The 26,352-nt window shown below is 43.8% G+C and overlaps 1 protein-coding gene and 1 long non-coding RNA gene across 2 annotated transcripts; one reads left to right on the forward strand and one right to left on the reverse strand.

The window, feature by feature from the left end:
- The first annotated feature begins 331 nt into the window (after positions 1–331).
- LOC112175386 (primary amine oxidase) lies at positions 332–3,507 on the forward strand. Its single transcript, XM_024313056.2, has 4 exons — positions 332–1,696; positions 1,947–2,060; positions 2,434–2,981; positions 3,143–3,507. Exons 1-4 carry the CDS (start codon positions 368–370, stop codon positions 3,351–3,353), a joined length of 2,202 nt encoding a protein of 733 aa, XP_024168824.1. The 5' UTR covers positions 332–367; the 3' UTR covers positions 3,354–3,507.
- Positions 3,508–18,961: 15,454 nt separating this feature from the next.
- Positions 18,962–19,509, reverse strand: LOC112176241. The gene is made up of 3 exons (XR_002926869.2): positions 19,454–19,509; positions 19,132–19,200; positions 18,962–19,034 (listed from the first exon to the last, which is right to left on the reverse strand). It is a non-coding gene; the product is annotated as an uncharacterized LOC112176241 (long non-coding RNA).
- Positions 19,510–26,352: the final 6,843 nt, after the last annotated feature.

Consider the following 26,352-nt stretch of genomic DNA (forward strand, 5'->3'; position numbering starts at 1 on the left):
GAATAATTGACGGAAGTACTAAAATGGTTAACGGAGGGATAATACAGGTACCACTAGACTCCCTAAAAATTTGTAAGTACCAAAAAGTGCATTTCGTGATAAATCATCAGGTACCATATATACGAAGTGGTGTAAGCTCAGTGGTTAGAGTACCCACTACCTATGTACGAAGTCATGAGTTCGAGTCACCATGATAGCAGGAGTGAAATATTTTGATTCTCTTAAAAAAAAAAAAAGGTACCGTATAAAGATTTTACCCGTCGGTGTAATATATGTACAACGGAACTAACCAAGTGTCCAAGTACTATATCAGTCAATCATATAAAAAAAAAAAAAGTATTTTATCAGTCTATCTTCTCACAATCTCATGGAAACCCGAAACTTCTTCAGCCTTTTCTTTCTTTCGCTCTGCATCGGATTTGTCCTCCTCTTCACTTGGGGTCACCTCCCTTACGCGCCTCCCTACACGACTGACCTTCTCGACTGCACCACCAACTCAGCATGGTGCACCTCCAAAAACCGCTCTCAGTCCAAACCGTCCAGCAACCTCCTCAAAAACAAAAACCACCGCAGCCACAACCACGCCTCCGACATTCCCCACCACCCTCTCGATCCCCTCACAGTCCAAGAACTCAACAAAATCCGAACCATCCTCTCCTCCCACGCGCTCTTCAAGTCCTCCTCAGCCTACGCGCTCCACTCCATCGAGCTCGAAGAGCCCGACAAGCCTTTCGTCCTCCGATGGAAAAAGGGCGACCCGCTGCTACCCAGAAAGGCCTCCGTCATCGCACGTGCCTCCGGGAAGGCGCACGTGCTGACCGTTGACCTGGCCACGAGCGAGGTGTCCGTACAGCAGACCGGAACCCACTTCGGCTATCCGATGCTGACCATGGAGGAAATAACCGCCGCGATCTGGGTCCCACTTTCGAACGCCAAGTTCAACCGCACGATCATCCAGCGCGGTGTTGATCTGGCGGACCTTGCGTGTTTGCCGATATCGTCGGGGTGGTTCGATGAGTACGAGGAGAACAGGAGGAGGTTGATTAAGGTACAGTGCTTCTCCACGAAGGACACTGTGAACTTTTACATGAGGCCAATCGAAGGGTTGACCGTTCTCGTTGACTTGGACGCCGAACAAGTGGTGGAGATTTCCGACAAGGGCGGGAACATTCCGATACCGAAGGCCGCCAACACAGACTATAGATACTCCGCCAGCCAGGAGGTCAGTCGAGTGATCAAGCTAGTGAATCCCATTTCCATTGAGCAACGAGAAGGTCCAAGTTTTACCGTGGAGGACGGTCACTTAGTAAAATGGGCAAATTGGGAATTTCATGTAAAAGCCGACGCCAGAGCCGGCGTGATCATATCTGAAGCTAGGGTCCGTGACCCAGATACCGGTGACCAAAGGGACGTGATGTACAAAGGGTTTCCGTCGGAGCTGTTTGTGCCTTACATGGACCCCACGGATGCATGGTACTTCAAGACTTATATGGATGCGGGCGAATACGGGTTCGGTTTACAGGCCATGCCGCTCGACCCGCTTAATGATTGCCCCCGTAACGCCTACTACATTGATGGTGTGTTTGCCACATCCAATGGAACGCCGTACGTCCGATCAAACATGATCTGCGTGTTCGAGAGCTATGGCGGGGATATCGGGTGGCGCCACACGGAGAGTCCGATAACGGGGATGGAGGTAAAGTACTTGAGTCCCAAGTAATTTTTAGACCCACATCTTTATTAATTAGGTACTAACGATGGTAGATTTCAGAGTGCACTCCCTCCATATGTGGTGCATTTGGATTTTGGACCCAGAAATAGGTCCCAAATACATTAACGATCGAGAGTGTTGTCCAATGTGCTTCAGTCCGTGAAGGCAATTGTCTCATCATTTATCTCATTTCCTACGTTGGAGATGTATTCCCTAATTTAAATGATTTTGGCAGGTGAGAGAAGTGAGGCCAAAGGTGACACTAGTGGTTAGAATGGCAGCGTCAGTTGGTAACTATGACTATATCGTGGACTGGGAGTTCCAAACAGACGGATTAATCAGAGTAAAGGTCAGTGGTGATGTGTACTTTTTCTAATACAAAATGAATAATTAATTTATTAATATGCTAACTGCACCTCAGCTTATAATTAATCGTACTAATTATATAGTTGGAAAATATATCAATCCCATGCAAGATATATGAGAAACCCTAATTGTATGTTATTTTCTGTTCATAAGATTATTGCTTGCTAATGATGGACGACATTCATTAATTAAGGAAATGAGTGTAATACGGAAAAGTTACTGAAGCTCAGTACCAATTTCACAAATAATGTTACTGACGCTCAGTAATCATTTGTACCATTGCCTTCGGTAAATAATCTGTACGGGAATTATCTAAATTACAAGCCAAATTGATATTGAGTTGCAAGATGATACAGGTTGGACTTAGTGGCATTTTGATGGTGAAAGGCACACCCTATGAGAACATGAACCAGGTCTTTGACCAAGACAATCTCCACGGCACTCTGTTATCTGAAAACGTTGTTGGAGTTATTCATGACCATTACATAACATTTCATCTTGATATGGATGTAGACGGTTCTGAAAATTCCTTTGTTAAAGTGAATCTCCAAAGGCAGCAAACCTCTCCTGATGAGTCCCCAAGGAAAAGCTTCTTGAAAGCAACTAGAACTGTGGCCAAAACGGAGAAGGATGCACAAGTCAAGCTAAGACTCTATGACCCGTCGGAGTTCCATGTGATCAACCCGTCGAAACAGACCCGGGTTGGGAACCCTGTCGGGTATAAGGTGGTTCCTGGTGCCACTGCTGCTAGTTTGCTTGATCCTGAAGACCCTCCCCAAAAGAGGGCTGCTTTTACGAATAACCAAATCTGGGTCACTCAATACAATCGGAGTGAGCAGTGGGCAGGTGGGTTGTTTGCTTACCAAAGCCATGGAGAAGATACTTTGGCCATGTGGTCTGACAAGTAAGACTAATTTGCATCATTTTTGTTAAGAATACCTTCGATTGTTCGATGTTTTGTGCTGAAATTACTGCCTTCATCGTGGATACATTACATCTTTGACAATGGAAATCTAGAATTAAACCATTAGATTTACTAGCTGGATGTTTTTGTTGATTTTGTAGGGATCGAGAAATTGAGAATAAAGACATTGTGGTTTGGTACACATTAGGGTTTCATCACATGCCATGCCAAGAAGACTTTCCTATAATGCCGACGGTGTCATCTAGCTTTGATTTGAAGCCTGTGAATTTCTTTCAGAGCAACCCCATACTCCGGACGCCGCCTAATGTTGAGAGTGATTTGCCTGTTTGCTCACCTGTTGCTTCAACTTAATTAGGGGATTCAACATTGATTATGCATATGCAGACTTTTAACTCATGACTAACCTTCCTGCACACGCAGTAGAGTGCAAGAGGTCTTCTCTATTTAGTCTTTCTGCATTATTTGTTGATATGTTTTTCTTATAAGCAAGTATTTTTTTCCTTCCTTTTCGATTACTATATAGAAAGTTGCTAAAAAGAAAATGGGAGTGAAAGAGCGCACTCTCCATTTTATAATTTTTGAGAGTGTAAATTTCATATTAAAAGAAGAAAGAAAGATCGAGTGATTTGAAAATTTAGGAGTCTATAATGAAACATGGGCCAAACCTTGATATAAATTTTAGGGTTATTATCACAAATGGTACCTGAACTATACCTCAATCTTATCGATGGTACCTGAACTTCAATTTTGATCACAACTAGTACCCGAACTTTTCGATTTCATTTTAAATGGTATCTAGAGCCACCTCCGGTCACTATTCCGACTAAAAACGGCATGGGAGGCAATCATAGTGATGATTTCAAGGGTTGCGATCATATATAGTGATGATTTTTTGGTAATAGACTTGCCTTGAACTTGTTTTTTTGTTTTTTATTTTTTTAGATTTGAGTTTTTTTGGCCGGAATAGTGACCGAAGGTGGCCTTAGGTACCATTTAAAATGAAATCGAAAAGTCCGGGTACTGATTGTGATCAAAATTGAAGTTCAGGTACCATCGATAAAATAGAGGATAAGTTCAGGTACCATTTGTGATAATAACCCTAAATTTTATAAAGATTCATGTTCGTCTCACGTGGAGTTTCTAGTATGAATATTGGATCATTATATATAGCATTTAAGAGACACTAGAATTTTATGTTTCGCAATGAAAGGCGGTCTGATCAGAAGAGGGAGCCTATTTGATGGGCTGAACCACATAATTCCTCGCATAACCATATATACTCTCCTCAAGGCTGATGTTGTTAATTAGTTCCTAGTTTAAGGGTTTTAGTGATTATCTGTTTAGAGAAAGCTATACTTGTCTAAATTTCTTCTGGTTAATATAATTTTAAATTTACCAAAACAAGAAACTCATTCTCAAGTCTCAACCAGTGTTGGTACCCGAAAAATCACGCGACAAAATAAATATGTCGTCACGACATATTTTAGCATAAACACGCAATTTGTATAAAATTCCGTAAAACTATGGAATTTTATACCCATCTCTCGACTTTAACCCGCCAAGCAAACACACCCTAGATGTGGACCCAAGCCACATCCACGCATTTCTGGGGCTTGCAGAAGTGGGTATGGTGTGGAAGGTTACGGAAACATATAATGCTCGCCTATTAGTTTAACGTCATCGGTGGTCTCGATCTTGGGCTCGAGATCCAAGCCCGGTAATTTAAACTTATAGCGAATTGGTGAAAATGAGGTTTGGGTCAACCTTTTTTCCTAAAAACCCAAAGCCCAAAGAAAAAGCCCAAACCCAAAAGAAATAGGGTAGCCCAACTTTCACCGTTTTCTTCTATCTCCCTTTCCTTTCCCCGTAGCTGCTAAATACGCTGCAACTCAACCCAAATATCCAAGTGAAATATCGATTCCCCCCCGTCAGTTGGCAATGAGGGAACTTTCTAACTGGTAGGCAGATATTCCCTTCCCTCTTGAACGATGAGCTCACAGCTCCCTAGCTGCCCCTTCAACCTCGTTCCAGATTTCCTGTCACCGCAGCTGTTTCTGCTGCAGTTTTTGCGCACGGCTGCAACAATCCTCCCCTGTTTCCAAGACTCCATATCTCAAGTAAGCTCTGATATCCCAAATCTTAAGGCAGAAATCCTGCATGAGCTAAAGGATGAGTGTCTTACCCAGAAAACCAAAGGGTTTGAGCCACCATAACACCCCTCCAATCGAGCCTATAAAATGAGATATTTGAAACTGAAATGATCATCAAGCAACAACCCAGAAAACTTAGAAACATAAAAAAGCCTCTAATTCTTCAAGCTTCCAGGCCTCTAAACACAAAACCCAGTTCCTAGCACTTTTCTCCCAAGCCTCCCTGCCAAACTCATCTTCCAGAAACCTAAATTTGATACAATCCCCAAATTCTCTCACCACAGTATGTTTCTAGCTCCCACACCATCCTCATGCTGGCAAGCCTCATTCAGTATCTGAATCACGCACAAAATTCTCTCACTAACATCAAGTTATTGAGTTAATTTTGGCCTGGTCTCGCTTAATTCAAAAAGAACCCTCACATTTTGGCGACTCTGCTGGGGAGACTAGGTTGTGATTCAGATCATGGCTCCATCTCGCACAAGCAGGAAAAATAAGAGCACACGCTCTCAAGAAGCAGCTAGTGAGTCTACTGCAAGACCCCAATCCCAACAGGATCATGAGGAGCAGCAGCAAGAAGAACAAGAAAAAGCGACAGAAGGACTGACCATGGTGGACCTTGTTCGTATCCTCACTAAGTTAGGAGACACGCAGAGGGAACTCATACAAGCTGTGAAGGAACTGAAGAGCCCAGTCTCTGCACCAAAGCCTGTCAATGAACAAAATGACACAAAGGAGAAAGTTTCCCAAGAAGAGTCAGCAGCTAAAGGATCCGAGCATAAAGGACCTTCTTTTGTTACACATGAGGATGTAGTTGCCATGCTAGAGAAGGAATTACAGCGCACAAATGAGGATTGGAAGTACATCCCTCAACCCCCTTATCCATCAAGCTTAATCTCTTTGCCTTACCTTAAAGGGTATGAAACCCCAACTTTTATCCTCTTTGATAGGAGAAAAGGAAGTCTCAAAGAGCACATTAGCCGTTTCATCGATGCACTCGGACCTCATGCGGGGGACCATAACCTCAGGCTTCGTGAGTTCTCAAAGACACTCACTGACCGTGCTTATACATGGTACACTACACTTGCTGCAGGCTCTATTAGAACTTGGGAAGAACTGGCAAGCAAATTCTGCAAGAAGTACTTCGAGCATGAAGAAAGAGTCACCATTACACAACTCAACTACACTCGCCAAAGGACAAGCGCAAACCTTGTTGACTTTGTTCGCAGGTTTCGGGACCTGGCTCTTGATTGCTATGATGAGAAAGGAGAGCAATCTCTGGTAGAAATTTGTGTCAGCAACATGCTGCCAGAATATAGAGTCTATCTGGAGAATGTTGGTATTGGCCAATTTTCTGGACTAATGGATGCAGCAAAGAAGACAAGCATGTCCGTAAAGGCGCAAAAAAGCTGGCGGTCTGACAAGAAGGATGCACACCAGACCCTCGCGATTGAAGATAAGTCTTCTTATAAGAGAAAGCGAGAAACATACCCGGCTATTCCTTGTGGCAACGAAGAGTTCCATGCCATATTAGATTCCATGTTTGCCGATGGTGTCATCAAGTTACCACGACCACAAAAGCCTCCGTCGAAGGAAGAAAAAAGTGATCCCCGCTACTGTCGTTACCATCAGTTTGTTGGACATCCAAGCCCAGCTTGCCAGGTCCTGCGAAGAATTCTCCATGAAAAGATAAATGATGGGACGCTTGAGTTGTCTACCAGGGCGCAAAAGATTGATGAAGATCCATTACCAAGGAGGAGAGGAAAGGAGACATGCGCTATGATCACCGCAGCTAAGGATCATAGGGAGGAAGACGTGAGGCAGCACCAAAATGCAATATGCCAGTACCAAGGTCCACAAACCTTTGACCAGTTTTCTTGGAGCTGGTACACTAAGCCTCAGGGTTACAACGCCCCATGGCCACACTCGAATGAATGCGAAAGGATTTTTCCAACATTTGGAAGAGAGGACTTGGGGGCTATAACCAATTGTACATACATGTACATTTGCAAGCATAATTAGCTATAATGAGCCACGCTCATTGTTCCGCCAAAGGTACTAATTCCAACTAAAGGAATGACATGTAGACGCACCGCCAGGCGGGCTACAACCTCAGCGTTGGACCATCCCCAGATCGCCGGCGACGCGCCGCCACGCGCCACGCCAAGATAGCGTCAGAAGCTTCTGAAACTGAGAACTGAAGCATATCAGTCCCACATCGAAAACAAAGACAAGATCAGTCTCTCCCTCACCTATAAAAGGTTCTCTCCTCTCTCCTCATTAATTACGCATTCAATACTTACCTACTGTTACTTTGTCAACATAAATACATTGACTAACTTAGGCATCGGAGAGTTGAAGACCGCCCAGCGCGGTCTCCCTCTGACGCCCATTGTATTTTACTTGACAGGTAACGGGAACTACAATAACAACACAAGTATCGATCCGCCCACCGGATCAGCGTTAACTAAGGTCCAGCTACCGCTAGACTTTTAGACATTAACATTGGCGCCGTCTGTGGGAAACTTTTGAACAAAAGGTCATCCCGCTACAATCACCATGACTAACGATAGCGGGGGAAACGCTGAGGAGCAGGCAGAGCTCCCCGCCATTCCCCAACCCTCCGACCCCGCGATCGGCGTTAACCGCGCACTATTCACAACCCCAGCCAACCCCGGCGATGAGGCAAATCCAGGCAGCAGCCGCCCGTCAGGCCAGGATCTCGTCACCATGTACGAGATAGCACTGGCGGATCTTCATAAGGCAAATAGAGAACGTGAGGAGGAGCGCAGGGAGAAGGCCGAAGCCCAGAGACAGATGGCCGCGCTCATGACACGTTTTGAGGAACTAAAAAAACACTTTGGCGGCCACCGACCGCCCGGCACAGAGCGAGCAGTCACGCAGCACCAGGCGTAGTCGACCCAACGCCGGCACAGTGGCGCCAGGGCCGGTCGTACAAATGCATGTACCGCTGAACCCACCTGGGTTGTCAGGAATGGGACCACCGCCCATACCTCAACTAATGTCAGAGCAGGTGGCGGAATCACTTCCGCACACCAGTCGCTCGAATACCAGGACAATGACTGAGGGTGATCCGCCCATGCCTAGGCACAGGCCAACTCGACAGGTCAGTCAGGCCGATTCCGCCGGCGACGCAACCGCCCAGCTATTGGACAGGATGCACCAACTGGAGCAGAGGTTGATCCGGGCGAAGACGGGTGTCCCGACGTCAACTCGGAACCCGCTATTTATTTCCAGACCCGGCCCCTTTTCCGCCGCGATCCTGCAGGCCGTCAGACCGACACATGCAAAAACCCCAAAGATGTCACAGTACGGCGGAATGACCGATCCCTTTGTCCACATGGACACCTTCAAGAAGGTCACCAACAACAAGGGCTTCGACGACGCCACCTTGTGCCATTTATTCAGCGAAACGTTGGACGGCGAGGCAATGAACTGGTTTTTTGAATGTCCTCCAGGGTCTGTCGGCTCATTCCATGCACTGTCGCATGCTTTCCTCTCCCGCTTCATCTTACTATCCGCCGGACATCACAATACAAGTCAGCTTTTCGGCGTTAAACAGGGGGAGGACGAATCACTGAAGGCCTTTGTCACAAGGTGGCGGGCGGCAGCATCTCAATGCCGCGACCTAGACAAGACTATGGCATCGGCGGCCTTCAGGAAGGGACTCCTCAAGGGACCGTTCCTCTATCACCTCAATTACAACCATCCCAATGCAACGTACGACCACGTCATGAGTGAGGCGGTCATTCACGCCCAGGCGGAATTCATTACATATGGAGAAACCCCACCGCCGGCAACGCCAGCAAGGTCAACACAACCATCTTCCAGTCACCAGGAAACCGCTGACAAGCCCCCTCAGCACCGCCAACTGACAAGAAAAGAGAGTGGCAGCAGGGCCACCACCAAACCAAGCGGCAGAAGGGGCAGCATTTTTACAAGGGAAACCGTCCAACTCATGGGGATAACAACAACAAGCAGACGGAGTCCTCACAGCGGTATGCAGTGTTCACGGTCCTAACGGCCTCATATGAAGATATCTACAATCAGTGCAAGGATCAGATCCCACCGCCACCCCCTCCAAAGTACCCAAAAACAGGCAAACCCAGGAACACCGGCAAGTGGTGCAAATACCACGTGGACAGCGGCCACAATACAAACAGCTGCAATGCTCTCAAAACAGCCATTGAGACTTTGTACCGTGACGGCAAGTTGGAGCAGTTCAAGGTACGCCAACCACCACCAGTGATTGCCAACGTTGAGACCTTGGGCCGCATCAACACCATCGATGGCGGTGCTCCAATCACCAACATGTCTCACAGGGCAAGAAAGCGCTATGAACGCGCCAACCACCCAAAGGAAGTTTGCAACATCCGCTACGAAAGATCCGCCAAACTACCGAAATCAGGTTGGGAACCTATTACCTTTTCAGAGGAGGAGGAGCGCGGAGTACATTTACCCCATGACGACCCATTCTTGGTCGATGCCATTCTTGGCAAATTCTCGGTGGGGAGAATCTTGGTGGATAGCGGGTCCGCTGTCAACGTCATCTTCAGCGGTTGCTACGACCATCTCAAGCGGAACAGAAAACTACTCCAGGATCACGAGCCACTGCTCAGCTTCTCCGGTGACATCACACAACCACTGGGGTCGGATTACATGCGACTAGTTATTGGCACTAGTCCCTGTATGGCGGAGGTACACACGGAGTTCATCATTGTCGACTGTTTTAGTTCGTACAACGCCATCATTGGTCGACCAGCGCTTAATAAGCTCAAATGCATCATTGCCGGATACATGCTTCTCATGAAGTTCCCCACGCCCAACGGCACAGGCTGCGTGAGGGGAAGCCAACAGCTGGCACGAGAATGCTATTCAACAACTGTAGCACGGTCAACACGCCGCCATGAAATCCTGACAGTGGGTAATGACCCACCACCACCGAATATCTTTGAGGATCCTAGAGATGAGGAGAAGAAATATGTAATGAAGGAGCCGGTCAACCCGGACACATCGCTGAAGGTCGTCTGCATCTCAGACGAGCATCCCGAAAGGATAGTCCGCATAGGCGCACAGCTAGACCCAGAAGCAGAGGCAGAACTCACTCAATTCCTACGTGACAACGCCACCGTCTTTGCATGGTCCTATGCGGACATGCCTGGCATCTCCACTGAAATAATCACCCATAAGCTGACCATCAAACCTTCCTTCTATCCCATCAAGCAGAAGCGGAGGGCTTTTGATGAGGAAAAATACCGGGCAATCGGACAGGAGGTCGTCAAACTACGGGACATTGGATTCATCCGCCAGGTCATCTACCCTCAGTGGATCTCAAATCTGGTAATGGTGAAAAAGCCCAGCGGCAAGTGGCGGATGTGCGTCGACTTCAAAAATCTAAACAAGGCATGCCCAAAGGATAGTTTCCCGCTACCTCGTATCGATCAGCTGATCGATGCAACCGCCGGACACGAACTCCTCAGCATGATGGATGCCTTCTCCGGATACAATCAGATCAAGATGCACCCCAGCGACCAAGAATGCACCACCTTCACCACCGACAAAGGCCTCTACTGCTACAATGTCATGCCTTTTGGTCTGAAGAACGCCGGTGCAACTTATCAGCGGTTGATGAACGCCATGTTCGCTGAGCATCTGGGAAAAATTATCGAGGTCTATGTGGATGACATGCTAGTTAAGAGCATAAAGGCCAGCGGACATGTGGCAAACCTCAGGATCATAGTAACCATCCTCCTGGCCTACGGTATGCGCCTCAACCCAGAAAAATGTTTCTTTGCAGTCACCGCTAGCAAATTTCTGGGCTACATCGTCAGCGAGCGAGGTATCGAGGCCAACCCAAGACAGGAACATAAATCAGACGTATCATTATAACGCAGCAAGCGTGGCCTATTCCCGCGGTGAGACGAGTCAAGCGTTTTATGTAACTGAAGTTGAGGATGTGATGGAGCGTTACCTGGACAAAAATCGCCAGCCCCATGCCACGCAGGTACTCCAACAAAACCCCAAGTTCAAATCCCTATTTGATCAGTTGGAGTATGGTCCGCAAGCCAGGGATGCTGCTGCTGAAGCCCTGATGAGCATATCTGAGGAATATGGACCACAATGCTTCGCTACGGAAACAAGAAGAACAATTTCTATGTTGGAGAATGACAATGCCATAATCTTCACTGACGCAGATATGGAGGTACCATATCCGGACCACAGGAGACCTCTTTACTTAGAGGCTCAGATCAATGATGTGTTTGTGAGGAGGGCGCTTGTTGACACGGGATCTTCGCTCAATATCATACCACTCTATGTCCTTAAAGCCACAAGCATCCCGCAGTCAAGAATTGTGAAGACAGAAATGAGAATATCTGGTTTTGCGGAGGCAGATGAGACGTCTATAGGCTACATACAGCTGGATCTTAAAGTAGGACCAATCCGGTCCTGGACCAAATTTCAAGTCTTGAATGTGGACACAAGCTACCATGCTTTGCTGGGACGACCATGGCTCAATAAGCACAGGCTAATACCATCCACCTATCACCAATGTGTTAAAGGGAGAATTGGCCTCAAGCCTATCAGAATACCAGGGAATCAGTTGCCATTCCATCGGAGTGAAGCTCACTTTATCGAAGCTGAGTACTATAACGAGTTCACGGCTGATGGGGAATCTGTTCCTTCTGAAATTTCAGGCATGCCTCTGCCATCATGGCCAGATATCAGAGATATAAGTGATGGAGATCTTTCTGCAGTGGTAAGTCAAGGAAGGGAAGCCAATGCTTGCACTCAAGCTCCACCGCGGTGTTCCAAAGTTGTACTGCCCAACGGGCGCACCATATACCACTTATGACGGGTTGCGGGGCCTGGCTGTAACCCGCAGGAAGGCCCCATACAGGAAGGTGTCATGGAGAATAAATGCCGCGCAGAAGAAGGGATATCCATGACACCTAAATCTCCTACCCTTCAAGAAGCTTTGCCGGCCCCGAAATGCATGCAAGATGGGTCCACCGCAGTGACTGAAGAAGTGGAAGCTGTGAACCTGAGTGATGACCCTGCGGTACAAAAACCCATACTCATTAGCAAGAACCTATCACCTCAAGAAAGAGAGCATCTTGTGGCATTACTCAAGGAATTCAAGGATGTGTTTGCTTGGGATTATGAGGAGATGCCTGGTTTGGACCCAAACCTTGTATGCCATACATTGAATGTGGAACCAGGAACCAAACCAGTGGTGCAAGCAAGAAGAAATTACCATCCGAACGATGAGGCACAAATCAAGCAAGAGATCGAGAAGCTGCTAGCTTGTGGTTTCATCAAACCTATTAAGCACCCCACTTGGCTTGCGAATGTTGTTCCGGTAAGAAAGAAAAATGGTCAAGTCAGAGTCTGTATCAACTACAGGGATTTGAACAGAGCTTGTCCGAAGGATGAGTTTCCACTGCCAAACATGGACATGCTCATCGACTCAACTTCAGGCAAAGGCATGTTGTCCTTTATGGATGGCTTTAGCGGCTATAACTAGATCAAGATGGCCACTAGAGATGCCGAGAAGACTGCATTCCGTACCCCATATGGAATTTCCACTATACAGTCATGCCGTTCGGTTTGAAGAATGCCGGCGCGACCTATCAACGAGCCATGACCGCTATTTTCCACGACATGATGGGAAAGGAAGTTGAAGATTATGTTGATGATCTAGTGGTGAAGTCCAAGACAAGAGAGGAACACTGGGGTATATTAAGAAAAGTGCTAAAAAGATGCAGGTTGTACAACATCAAGATGAATCCTAGGAAGTGTTCATTTGGAATGACGATCGGGAAATTTCTCGGCTTTGTGGTGCATAGCAGAGGAATAGATGTTGATCCAGACAAAGCAAACACCATAGCTTCCACTCCACCGCCATCAAACCAGAAAGAATTAAAAGCTTCCTGGGCAGACTATCATATATCAGGCGTTTCATTCCAGGCTTAGCCGCTGTAATAAAAGGCTTCACTCCTCTACTCAAGAAAGGTATCAAGTTTGTGTGGAGCAAAGAATGGGGAAGGGCCTATGAGAAGGTGCAGGAACTCGTCACCAAGCTGCCAACTATGAAAGCGCCAATCCCTGGTGTCCCTCTTAAGCTGTACCTAGCTGCAACTGACACTGCAGTGGGGGCTTTACTTGCCTAAGATGATGAAAATGGAGAAGAATGCGCCGTGTACTATGTGAGTCGCTTGTTGGGAGAAGCTGAAGCATGCTATCCCAAGGCTGAGAGGATCTGCCTCGCACTTATCTATGCGGCACAAAGATTGCGCCATTATTTCCTGGCGCACAAACTCTATCTTATGGTAAAGACTGATCCAGTAAGGTACCTGCTCACAAAACCAATCTTATCTGGCCGGCTGGCTAGGTGGTTGCTGCAACTGGCAGAGTTTGATATTGAGTGCATAATGCCCCGCGCCATTAAGGGACAAGCAGTAGTCGACATGCTTGCTTTATTCCCTAGAAACAAAGAAATTCCACTAATGCAAGACATTCCTGGGGAATTACCATAAATGGTAGGAATGCTCACCGATGAAGAAACAGAGGACCGTCAGCCTTGGACCCTGTTCTTTGATGGGTCGGCCACGAGTAATGGAGGTGGAGCTGGAGTCGTGTTAATAGACCCTGCAGGCAACACCAAAGCTTTGTCATTCAAGTTGGGTTTTCCATGCACCAATAATACAGCTGAATATGAAGCTTTTATTATCGGCATGTCTACTGCAGTGGAAATGGGTATGAGGAATATCAATATCATTGGAGATTCAAACCTGGTTATTAGCCAAATGAGAGGCAACTTTGCAGTAAAGGAAGCAGCCCTAGCACCATACAGGACCTTGGCCCAGAAACTGATCAGAATGTTTGATCAAACAACTCTGGAACACATACCCGGATCCACTAGTAGGTACGCAGATGCCTTGGCTACCCTCGGGTCTAAACTGTTGTTCACAAAGGAGCAGCCAAATGTCATGGTTACTCGGAAAAGCAAGCCATCCATAGAAGCATTAGCTCTTCCAGAACTACCCGAAGAGGATGATTGGCGAAAACCAATTATAAGCAGCCTAATATGCCGAAGCAAGAGACACGATCTGAAGAATGTGAAGGAATATATGCTCCTTCATAAGGAGCTGTACAAGCGACTCTCGAGCGGTGTTCTAGCCAGGTGCATTTGTGAAAAAGAAGCCAAGCAGAAATTGAGTGAAGTACACGAGGCTACCTGCGGATTGGAGCAAGTGGTAAGTCTATAGAGGAGGCTAGAACGAAAAGGGTATTATTGGCCAAAGATGAAAGAACAAGCTTCTGAAATACAGGCTGCATGCTCCAAATGTTCTGTGTTACCCTTAGAAGGGGAAGTCCTTATAACGACAACGGCAGACGATTGGAGAACCCCATATTTTGAGTTCCTGCTTGACAAAGTCCTTCCGACGGATGCAAACCTTAGATACAAGTTAATGAGGACATCGAAGAGGTACTTTATGGATGGGGGAGTCTTGTATAGAAGAGGATTCAATGGAAAACCACTGCGATGTCTTGGAGCTGCAGAATCACAGCAAGTGTTAGAAGAGATGCATGCAGGAGAATGCGGTGAACATCAAGGGAAAAGAAAGCTTTACCGTCAGCTGTTGAGTCTTGGCTATCATTGGCCAACAATGCAAAAAGACGCCCACCTAAAGGTGAAGAAATGCCACTCATGCCAAGCACATGCCAATCAAACTCACAAGCCATCAGCCACTCTTCAAGACATGCGAACACCTTGGCCCTTCCACACTTGGGGGCTCGACTTTGTAGGAAAAATCAATCCAGCATCCAATGGGTGTGTTTGGATCATCACAGCAACGGAATCATTTACAAAGTGGGTGGAAGCTATTCCCCTTCGCAAGGCCACAGGAACTGCGGTATGTAACTTCATAAGGGAATACATCGTCTGAAGGCATGGGATCCCTACAAGATTGTCACAGACAATGGAACCCCTTTTGTAAACCAAGAAGTCAGCAAAATGCTCAGAGGATATGGGATCAAGCATCGCAAGTCCACTCCTTATTACCCTCAGGGAAACGGACAGGCAGAAGCTACAAACAAGACATTACTAAGAATTCTGAGCAAAATGGTGTTCGAATATGAGCAAGGATGGAGTACCCATCTTCCGGATGCCTTATGGGCCTACCGCACCTCACCCAGAACTGCTACTGGTTTCTCCCCTTACTCGCTGGTGTATGGATCAGAAGCCATTTCTCCAGTAGAACTAGCAGTCCCGACAGCCAGAATACTGACAGTGAATGACACGGAATGGGATGCTGAATCTTGCTCCCATTGGCGGCTCATAGACTTGGAAGCAGCAGATGAGTAAAGACAGCAAGCTGAAGAAAAGATAGCAGCATATCACAAAAGGGTTACCCAGGCCTACAACAGGACAGTCAAAGAAAGGATGTTCAAGGAAGGTGACCTTGTGCTTAGAACAGTCGACTGGGTGAGAAAGCAAGTTTCTGGCCCTTCAAAGTTTGCACCGCAATGGGAAGGGCCATTCATCATCAAAGAATCTCACAGCAGTGGCTATTACGTGCTTGCCTCCATTACCGACGGAACCCCACAAGTCCCATTAATGACAAATGACTGAAACTCTACTATTGCTAGTCCCGTAATTTCAGTTGTTTTATTTTCTACAAGAATTGCTTCTCCAGTACTTCAATTCCAAGGTTTTTTTTTTTTGTAAACACACCCCCATGGTGGTATCACAAGCTTGTAATCTTTCCAGCAATAGAGAAGTACTTATAAATAAGAACGTCTCTCTCTCATCCTGCTTTCCTGAAAAAAAAAAAAGAAAAAAAAAAAAAAGAGGAAGCAAATGCGAAGTCATTTATGCACGACAAATACAAAGTAGCAACCAAGTTGATCAGACCAAAGTCACATTGGCAATGACAAAATCCCTATTCCAAGTCTTACAAAAGAAGGAGTCGACAATGTTACAAAGCAGAACTAATACAGGCCATGAGTTGCATGGCTCTGAGCAACCCAAGAAGATCTTAATATGCAGGACTTGCTATCTAAGCTAATGTCATCACCAAGCTTGGTGCATAAGTCTTCTCGCGCCTTTCCTAATTGTTGTTCAAGATGCGAAAGCTTTTCCCTCAACTTGGATACATCTTCCTCCATTTGAATGATCTCCCTGCAACTACTTTCTGATCCACTAGGTTTGAGCATATAACCAAAGAAATCCTTGGCAGCCTGCTTCAAATAATCAAGCATGAAGTCGACCTTAAGCCCCCAATCTATGATGTCACGGCATGCATCCCTCCAAATTAAAAAAGTTTCCTCATTTTTCACTTCTTCAATCTCCATGTTGTACAACACGGAACCAAACTCCTCAACCAATTTTTGTTTCTAACGGGCACTTTTTCCATCTACAAACAAGCTAGAAAAATCACCCCCGCCGTACCTTTCAGCAAATTTAGTAAGTGGAGCCACGAACTCCGAGGGGACTTTCCCACCCTCAAATGAAGATTTGATGCCACTCAATGGGCGCGCAATGTCATCGATAGTAATACTTAAGCAATCCTCAGTGTCGAAACAAGCAAGAAACTTTCTAAACCGCATCTCCAAATCAGCCCTCGACACATTTCCTGATTTATCTGAGTTAGGAGCAAGAGAGCGATAAGAGGAAGCACAAAGTGGAGTTCCTCTACTGACCAAGATTGTCGCAGTAACGTCGTTGTCCCCGGTATTGTCTCAGGGAGGTGGGGCTCAAACAATGTCCCTCCAACCCCTAACAAATCTGATCCGCCCTGCAAAAGAAAAAAAAAAATTGAGAAACGCACAGCTTGACACTAACGCAACATGCAAAATTCACAACCAAAAACTTGATTATGCGGACTCTGTTTTCCCATACTCCACATAATCATGGGGGCTAAAAGTTGTGTCCAAAACACACCGCGGTCAGAGCCAAATCATGCAATAACAACTTAGAACACTACGCACCCGCTCAATATGGTCATCCTCACAAAGACTATCGTCCGCAGTAGATTCTTTCGCCAAATCACTAATGCCAATGTCCTAACACATTGCATACAAGCAGAGTGTCAAAAAAAAATGCAATACGAAACTCACTGCAGTCAACACCAAATAATGTTATACCAACTCACAACTCTACGCGCTACGCACCTGCATATTACAATTATCTACACAAGGGCCAACATTTATAGCAGATTCCTACATTAGAGCACCAGCTACCTAGCAAGTCACATGCAAAGGAGATAGTAAAAAAAAAAAAAAAAACATGCAGTAGGCCTCGGTCGTGTATTCCACTAACATTATGTTCGTAATCCCCCACCAAGACACCAACATGAGCTCCCTGCGAAGCAACAAATCAACTACTACACAAGCAAAAAATAATAACTCACTACACCAATTTTTCAATCAGACGACAGTTTTTCACTGTCGTCTGATTATAGACTTTGCTGTTGTCTATCTCAATGCCGTCTGATACATGGATCAGACAATACCAAAAAACTGTCGTCTGATAAAGTTTACTACAACAGCGACTACTATGCTGTCTGTTGTCTGAACACCAAGAAAAACAACAGCGGCTTATATACTTACTGTTGTCTGAATGTTGTGCCACACAACAGGGGCTTATATGCTTGCTGTTGTCTGAAGGCTATGCCAGACAACAGGGGCTTATATGCTTTCTGTTGTCTGAAGGCTATGCCAGACAACAGGGGCTTATATGCTTGCTGTTGTCTGAAGGCTTAATCAGACAATATGTACTTGCAAATCCCATTGTCCATCCATTACTGATACTATAGATTTCTCCAAAAAACTGTTGTTTGTTGTTTTGCTGGACAATGACTTTCTCATTCTTTTAGTCCTTATCGTATTATAGTTAGACGGCTCATACAACAGTTTTTGTTAGGCATTTTGTGATGATCAATTATTAGACAATAGTTTTTAGCTGGATTGAACGGTATGATAGACATTCAAAATGACATCACATCCAAAACACATTCATTTATGTTAAAATCCAATACATTCATCCATATATCCTACAAAGTCATTACATCAACTGAACTAGTTTTCTAACAAAATTTAGTAAAATGTTGAAACCAACCAAGTCTTGAAGAACACACTTTATGATGACAATGAAGATGCTAGCAGAAGTTGCATCAACAACAACCTTTACTTTCGCTGTTGAGTGAGCTTAGTAGAGAATCCACTGGCACAAAGTCTTGTAACTGCTAATATGATATACTACCAGGTTCACACTACATTAGTACATTCAGAAAATAGATTTCTATTACACCAGATGCAAAACTAATTAAGCACATTCCGAACCAATTGGGACTTGAAGAGTTTATATTCCGAGTTTATGTTGTTCTTTCAAAGCTACCACCAACCTGCATATGCAGCCATTCGGCTTGCGAGCCCTGCACATACTCCCTTGGTGTGTGTGGTCCAAATAACAACGCAGCTACATCAAATTGCTGTGCACCAGGAAAAACACCTTTAAGGTAAGAAAATTTTACAGCATATAGAACGTAAAAATATTCACAGTAACAAGATTACTCAACATGTCACGTCCACCAAATAAGACTAGAAGGTTCGAGGATATAGAGATGGGTAAATGCCAAGGTGTTAATAGAAAGGAAAGCATTTTTGAGAATTATAGTGCGAACCAACATGGTCATGATCTAGATTTCCAGACAGAAAATGGTTTCAAACTTCACAAGTCAGTGGCCTCTATGTAAGTATTAAGGTGCAGTAAACTTACATCTTCTGAAGGAAACACTTCAATGGCGGGATTCATGTTCACCCTTGAATTGACTGCTTCAAGGTTCAACGAAAGGAACTAAAGAATCCAAATTAACAGAGAGATTCAGGTTTAACAGTTTAAAGCAAAACCATGTACCAGTTAGCAATAGACAGAGCCTGATGGGGATAGATACCTCGACTTGGCGCTGCAGTGACTGGATGTAATTAATAATCTCATCAACAACAAGTGCTTTCCCAATAACCTTCTCAGACAAAAAAAGTACACCAGGATATGTAAGGAAACATACTAAGTGAAACAAAATTAAACTCAGAATACAGAGCCCTAGATAATTTACTGAGATGTTTTTAGAGTTGTCTAGTAATCAGAAGTAGTACCAAAGATACCAAATTCATCTTCAATTCCCTATACTTCATTCTGTAGGAAATACTACCTACATGTGCTAAGTAATTTGACTGACCTAAAACCAAGTAGAGGTAACGTACGTACATAAATACCTTATTACATCCAGGAACCAAATCCTGAAGAATTTTCATCCTCTGGCTGATCTTTTCTGATAATAAAAAGTCAAAGCATGCTATCATCTTCAATAAAACATAGTGCCCAAGAGAAAAATTCAGTCAAACACACCATCACTTCAGTCAAACATAATAACCAAAAGAAACAAACCATGCATTCCCATTTAAGGCGTATAATGTGATCTCATGTTGAACTTCATTAAAGTTCTTTCAAACTGATCTCATTTCATTGGAAACTAAATTTCAAATATAGTGGTCCAAGTTCTAGCTAACAGATAGTTTATGCAGCTTCTTGATTTACTGTATATCAATTCCATAATATGAAGTGATCGACAATTGCAAACCTGAGATAGTTGGGCTTATACTCCCAACTATCTCAGGTTTGCATAAGCAATTCCAGAAAGACTAAAAGCCAATTAAAATGCATATCCACACATACTGATATAGATTTTTTTATTTTATTTTTATTTTTATCAATTCAAAGTTCTTGTTCTGCACAAATCAAATAGTTTAGTTTGGACTTGGCTAGAGAATAAAGTAAAAAAACTATTAATGTGAGGTCTAGTCCTCAACTACGACCACGAAACCGACATGTATAACCTTCATCAACACCAGAAAGCAAATCAAAAGTATAAATCAAACATACCTCTCAGTAAAACTCGTGGTCTTTAACTCTATGGTGTGGAAAACTGGAATATAAATTTGAGGTGGGTAATCTGTCCGGATTAAGTAAATGCAATTACACAAAAGTAACAGTATGGCTTAAAGCATTTGCAAAAGACATACAAGATTTTAGCTTGACAAAAACAGTATTCATTGTAGGAACTATACTAGTATAGTACCACCAAAAACAATATTCCATTGTTACTGAAATGCATGCCATCTGCTAAGAATTACTATTTGAGGTTTGCAGTTGGCAAGTACGAATTGTCTTCAAACTGTCAAAGAACATGCACTTATTAGGATCCATGAAACAGATTGAGAATCTGTGATCACCGAATAAAGAATTTGAGTTAAGAGCCTTTATGTACAACAACATAATATGAAGCCAGAGCACAAATAAGTGAACTCACAAGCTTTGAGGAGTTCCGCAATACAGTTGCAAGCTAGGAATGACTACTTACGAGGGCCTTAATCTTCTTGAAAGATGCAACAACAGATATTGGCACTATATCAGAATGAATAATAAACAGTTAATAGTGATGAAAACTCAACCCACTGAATTCCAATGCAAAATCAATATACATCCTTGCATATAAAACTGGTTTGCAGCACCACAAACAAATTAGGTATTTCTGCAGGGGCAAATCTTGCCCTTTAACTTGAAAGGTAAGCATCATATTAAGTATATTACAGAGCCCACAAACACTGAATCTAACTCTCTCACACACATTTAAAACCATAACAGTTCTCAAAGGAAAGAAACAATACAAACAGATTAGTAATTACCAAATCCTTCAGGGTCTTTGTTTATGAACCTCATAAGATGATCAGTAGTAGCTAAGTTCAGATCACTGAAATAATACTCCACCTGCAAATGTTAGGAGAACAAAAAGAATATCAGGTAAGGTAAAGAGTAGGGAAAGTTGAGATTACAACTATTATATTAGATACTAGTATAGTACCACCAAAAACAGTATTCCATTTTTAGATTTTCTCAAACACATTATAGGAGTCAAACCCTGCATACATTCTGGAACACATGTTATCGAATTCCATATGGACCAACTTCATCCCCATTTCAATTCATCCAATGTCAAATTAAGTTTGTAGCCAACTTACTTTTAGACACATATATGAACACTATAGCATAGCATATAATCTGCTATAATAGAAAAATCAAGTAGGGTATACCTTTAGAAGTAGGGAGCTCCTTGCCTTCTTTAGTAAAAAACTCCCTCAACGACACCAATGGTTTCCCCTTGAACTCCTGAACTGTCACCTTCCTCTTATGCGAAAGCTGCCCCATCCATACACACACAGTACAAGAATGCTTACCGATTAATGCAAAACAGGGATTCGTGCATTAGTTCATTATTGAAGCAAAATTATTGATTTAATTACAATCATATGACCTATTACTGCAGACACTAGGGATTATTCCAGCTCAATGAATGTACCACTTGAACAAGCACCATACCACTTGAATGTACCACCAAATAAGATTGAGTTAAAAAAAAAACATGATGCTTAACCTTTCGAACTTGAAAGAATTTTTTTTTCTTAGAGAGGTAGAGTGATTATGCTCTATGCCCCAAACTTCAAAGTGTCTTTGGGTAAATTTCCAAACTCGAAAACAACCAGTTGGAATTACAGAAGCCTTAATGGCACTCAACAACAAAAACTTAAACGAAAAACGAATTTCAATTCAAACCAAGACCCCATAACATGCAATGAAAGAGATCCCAGTCCCCAGATATTACCACATACAAAGTTCAAAACTAAGCAAATCCTGTCACGAAAAAAAAAATCACCAAAAATTACAGAAATTACTACAAACAATATATATTTGCCTCAGTTAACAATAATTCCAATACATAGTCCAGTACAGATCATAAAAAAAGGCAACTTCAACCAGAAAATATGGATTTCCTTGCGACCAATTTTACTTCACAAACATATAAACAGAGCAAAAAGGATTAATTTATCTAGTTGATAAAACCATTCCACTCAAATACCTATATCTCTAACCCCAGCACAAACAAAACTAAAAGAAGAAGAACACAACACCAAAAAACACAAATTTCCGAACCTGCAATCCCTACTCTCCAAACCAAACTCATATCTATTACTCCTCTTCTTCCTCTACCATTTGAACACACCACTGAACCACATTTGGAAAAAAAAAATTATATTGCTATTACAATACTTAAAGGCCTCGACAGATAGCCAACTCTTCAATTAAGCATAAACAGAACAAACTCAGAATCAAAACTCTGAAATTACAGAATCAAATTCAATCACCCAAAAAAAACCCCAATTCAGTGACCCTAACCGTAAAAGCTAATCAAACTCAACACAATAAAACTCAATTCCCAATTTCCGAAACCCAGAGTCAATAACATGAATCAAAAGAGAAAACAAAAACCCCAACAAAAACGAAAAAAACATAGAAATCTGGGAAACAATACCTTCATCAATAGGTCCGTAATAAATATGCAAAATCTGAAAGAAAAAAAAAAAAAGGGTGGGGTGGGGGTAAGATAGCTCTTCTGCTTCAGATGGACTCAACTTCATCAATAGGCTAAAAAGGCTAATTACACCTACTGTTATAAAACAGATATGTAAATGTTAATGATACAGCAGCCAAAATTTCATTCTTTCTTTAATATATCAAATGGGTTTATCAAAAGCTAAGCATATAACTAAAAAATATGCAAAATTTGAATGACAGCAACCAAAGTTTCAATCTTTCTTCTAAAGTTTATCAAAAGCTTCAGACTTTAATAACACAAATGGATATTCAGCAATACCCAGAGAGTAAAATCAAACAAAGTTGAGTACCTAAAGTTCAGAGGGAGCAGGGTGAATGAGTCGGAGCAGATCGAGCTTGGGCAACCCAAAAAAAAAACACATCTAACACTTCGCACTTCAAGCCTATTTGCCTGAAATCTCTTAACAACCTACTGGGACATGATAGCGAACAGGATTTCAGGATTCACACTAATGTTTCTTCTCTTTTCTCATGGTTTCCCCATCATCTATACAATCCCTGACGAACTCCGGCGGGTTCCAGACCATGAAGCTGTTGTTGATGGAGGTTAAGTTTGAGAGGATCTGCCTTCAAACTGCTTAGTAGAGACGGGTTCGTGGTCTGAGAGAGGGCTGAGGGTGGGGCTGATCGAGAGAGACGGGTTCGTGGTCTGAGAGCGGGCTGAGGACGGGGCTGAGAAAGAAGGGTTCGTAGCCTGAGAGCGGGCTGAGGGTGGGGCTGAGGGCTGGGCTGAGAGCGGGACTGAGGGATGACAGTGAGAGAGAGTGATTTTCAGCTGGAGGCGGACTGGGTGTTTTGCTCGATGGAATGGAGAGGGAACGAGTTGAAAGAGTGGGATGACAGTGAGAGAGAGTGATTTTCAGCTGGAGGCGGACTGGGTCTTTTGCTCGATGGAATGGAGAGGGAACGAGTTGAAAGAGTATGAGTGTTAAAAGTATAAGTCAAACCCTAACTAAAGTCAGCTATTCATTGTATCCAAAAAAAAAATCTAAAACTCAGACGACATCAAATAAAGTGCATTGTCTGAAACTCATGTAACAACAGACAAATTAAAAACCATTGTCTGAACCACTTAAATCAAACAACATCTTTCAGTAGTCATTGACTTACAAGATATCAGACAACAGACACCTAATAACAGTTGTGTGACTGAAAATAATCAGACAACAGCAAAAATCAACCATTGTATAAATGAACCTTGGACAACATCACATAATAACTGTTGTCTGAATTAATTCATTCAGACAACATCAAAAAAATAAACCATTGTCTGAAATGCTATTGCACAAGAGCCAAGAAAAAACTGTTGTCTAATTCGAAAGCTCAGACGACACAATATTTCTTGCTGTCGTCTGATTAAATCAGACGACAGTTAAAATGTTTGCTGTCGTCTGATATGTGTTGTCTGATTCCGAAATTGGTGTAGTGACTCATGCAAGAATACAGATGCCCAAGTTTAATTGCATACTTGGTTATCACCGCAGCTATCCTCTCCCATCGAAGCTACAGTTGGATTACCCTGCAAAGTAACAAATTATCATCTAAGCATAGGCACTATACCAAAAGCAAACGCCAAAGTCATATAACGAGGTGCAACATGCAAAGAAGTAAGTATCCTCACACAAAATTCTCAAGCATCTAAAACTCACCTAACCATCCTCATCTTCAAAAGACTCCACTATGAGGAAAGAAAATAACAAGTAAATCGCACGCCATGCAACCAAATATATATTAAGGGAAAGGATGTCGTGCCAGAAAAGGATACCTGGCTACCACCATCGCATGTCTTTCCCTCATAAGTATCAGACTCATTTTCCTCATCACTCAGGGGGCTACCATCCCCGTCAACACTTGGCCCATCACTAAGATCAACATAAACATCACCCTTGGACGACGGTTTACGTTTACAAAAGTTCATGTTGGCCACACTAGAACTCCGCCTAAGGACGGCAGGTGAGGCATCATCTACAACCTTCCTCTTAATAACCCCACTTGGTCTCAGGGTAGAAGCAGCTTTCCTCTTCTTCCCTTTTTCACAAGCCGAACTCGATGGCAGTATCACTTTAACACCAAAGGCACTCTTGACTACTGGAGGAGGGATACGATCTTTGGCTACCTTAGGTTTGAAGCAGCAAACCTCCCTTCTGCCTTCCCCTCCATCCTCGGAAGCCCTGACTTTACCCTTTGTAGTGCTCTTGCTACCTTTCTCCACTCCGGCAGCTGGCAACTCTACTTCAGGATCATCTCCACTTTTACCACCCTTGAGGTGACCAACCACACGCTTTATACCATTCGAGTATACCTCAGTATAGGGAAGGTTAAGTCTAGACATGACACCTATGACAGTGCTACTGTGGAGTAGTCTCTTGTTCTCACTAGTGGCTTTCGGACGCAACCTACTCCCACCAGTTTGAATAAACCTCCTAAACTCGCACCGCTGTAACTCCCAAAACCTCAAGAATGTTGATGTAGGGGATCCAACACAGCCTTTCTTCCCGAGACTATCAGAGAGCATACCCCTGCAGGAAATACCATCTGTCCGAGTGAAACCCATGATGCAATCCCCACGATGTCCACCATAGGATAGATGTGATGGCACATCCTGGTCTATGCCAAATTGCCTCTTAACTCTGTCAGGAGAGTACTTCTCCATCACGGGGTCAAAGAAATCACCACATGCTATTATGGACTGCGCACTAGTGGTTAGAAGCAGCTCAACCGGCTCTAGGAACTGTGATGAGTTACCCTCTGGGTAAAAGAAAGGAAATGTCTGGAAGCCATGAGCGGCGAAATATGGTCTGAAATTGAATTTCCCCATGTCGTCCAAAACAACAGGCCTAAATGTACCCTTCTTGGCCTTCCTTCTGAACCATCTACAACACAATGGGAATCCTACTAGATTGAAGTCCCTTTTACCTCCCTCAAGGTGGTGGAGGGACTCAGGAGTTGCGGGTTCCACAGCCAAACCTTCGAATCTCTCCCATACAAATACTTGAAGAAAAAAACTAGATACTAGAGAGTCAATGCCATACTGCCCCTTACCTTCTTTATCATCCTTTGAAATCTGATCAAGTTTCCTATATAGATGACTAAGGAAGAGAGGAGCGAGCGGAAAACAAGTACCGGCTGCTAGCATAATGGCCAACGGGAAGACTCGCGGCTGCACATTCTCATAGGGAAAATTTTTGAAAATGAACCTGCTCAACCAGTAAGCAAACATGGCTTCCACCCGGCAGCCGGATTCGAAACCTGCACCATGCTTAAACTTGCCTCCGTCCATCGAGCCCCAAAAGTGTCTCACCCAGTAACAAAAACGGAACACTTCTTTAGAATCATAAGCACCCCTTTTCAGAATCTGCAGCTTCTTCTTCTGCGCCTTATTTAGCTCTATCTTGAAAGGATTACCATCCCCAACAATAGGGATTCGCATAATATTGCAAACATCTTCCAAAGAAGGAGTAAATTCCCCCCAAGAACAGATGAAAGTGTGAGTTTCAGGACTCCATCTTCGCACCACATGGCGAAGGCAAATGTCATCTTTGTAAACCTCACAAAAGCCTGAAATAAACAGTGAAATCTTCACTCTAGCTCCAGTAAGGGCCTCTTCAAGCTCTTCCTGCTGTACCTCAAAGCTGACCCATTCAGGCCAACCCGCAGGGGTCCT

This window comes from Rosa chinensis, chromosome 7, assembly GCF_002994745.2.
Source record: "Rosa chinensis cultivar Old Blush chromosome 7, RchiOBHm-V2, whole genome shotgun sequence".
NCBI lineage: Eukaryota > Viridiplantae > Streptophyta > Magnoliopsida > Rosales > Rosaceae > Rosa > Rosa chinensis.

What these genes read in the sequence shown, in the direction of transcription:
- LOC112175386 (XM_024313056.2), top strand. Translation starts at nt 368, where the DNA reads ATGGAAACCCGAAACTTCTTCAGCCTTTTCTTTCTTTCGCTCTGCATC. An exon ending in GTCCGATAACGGGGATGGAG is followed by an intron (nt 1,697 to 1,946) that starts GTAAAGTACTTG and finishes TGATTTTGGCAG; the next exon opens with GTGAGAGAAGTGAGGCCAAA. An exon ending in ACGGATTAATCAGAGTAAAG is followed by an intron (nt 2,061 to 2,433) that starts GTCAGTGGTGAT and finishes AAGATGATACAG; the next exon opens with GTTGGACTTAGTGGCATTTT.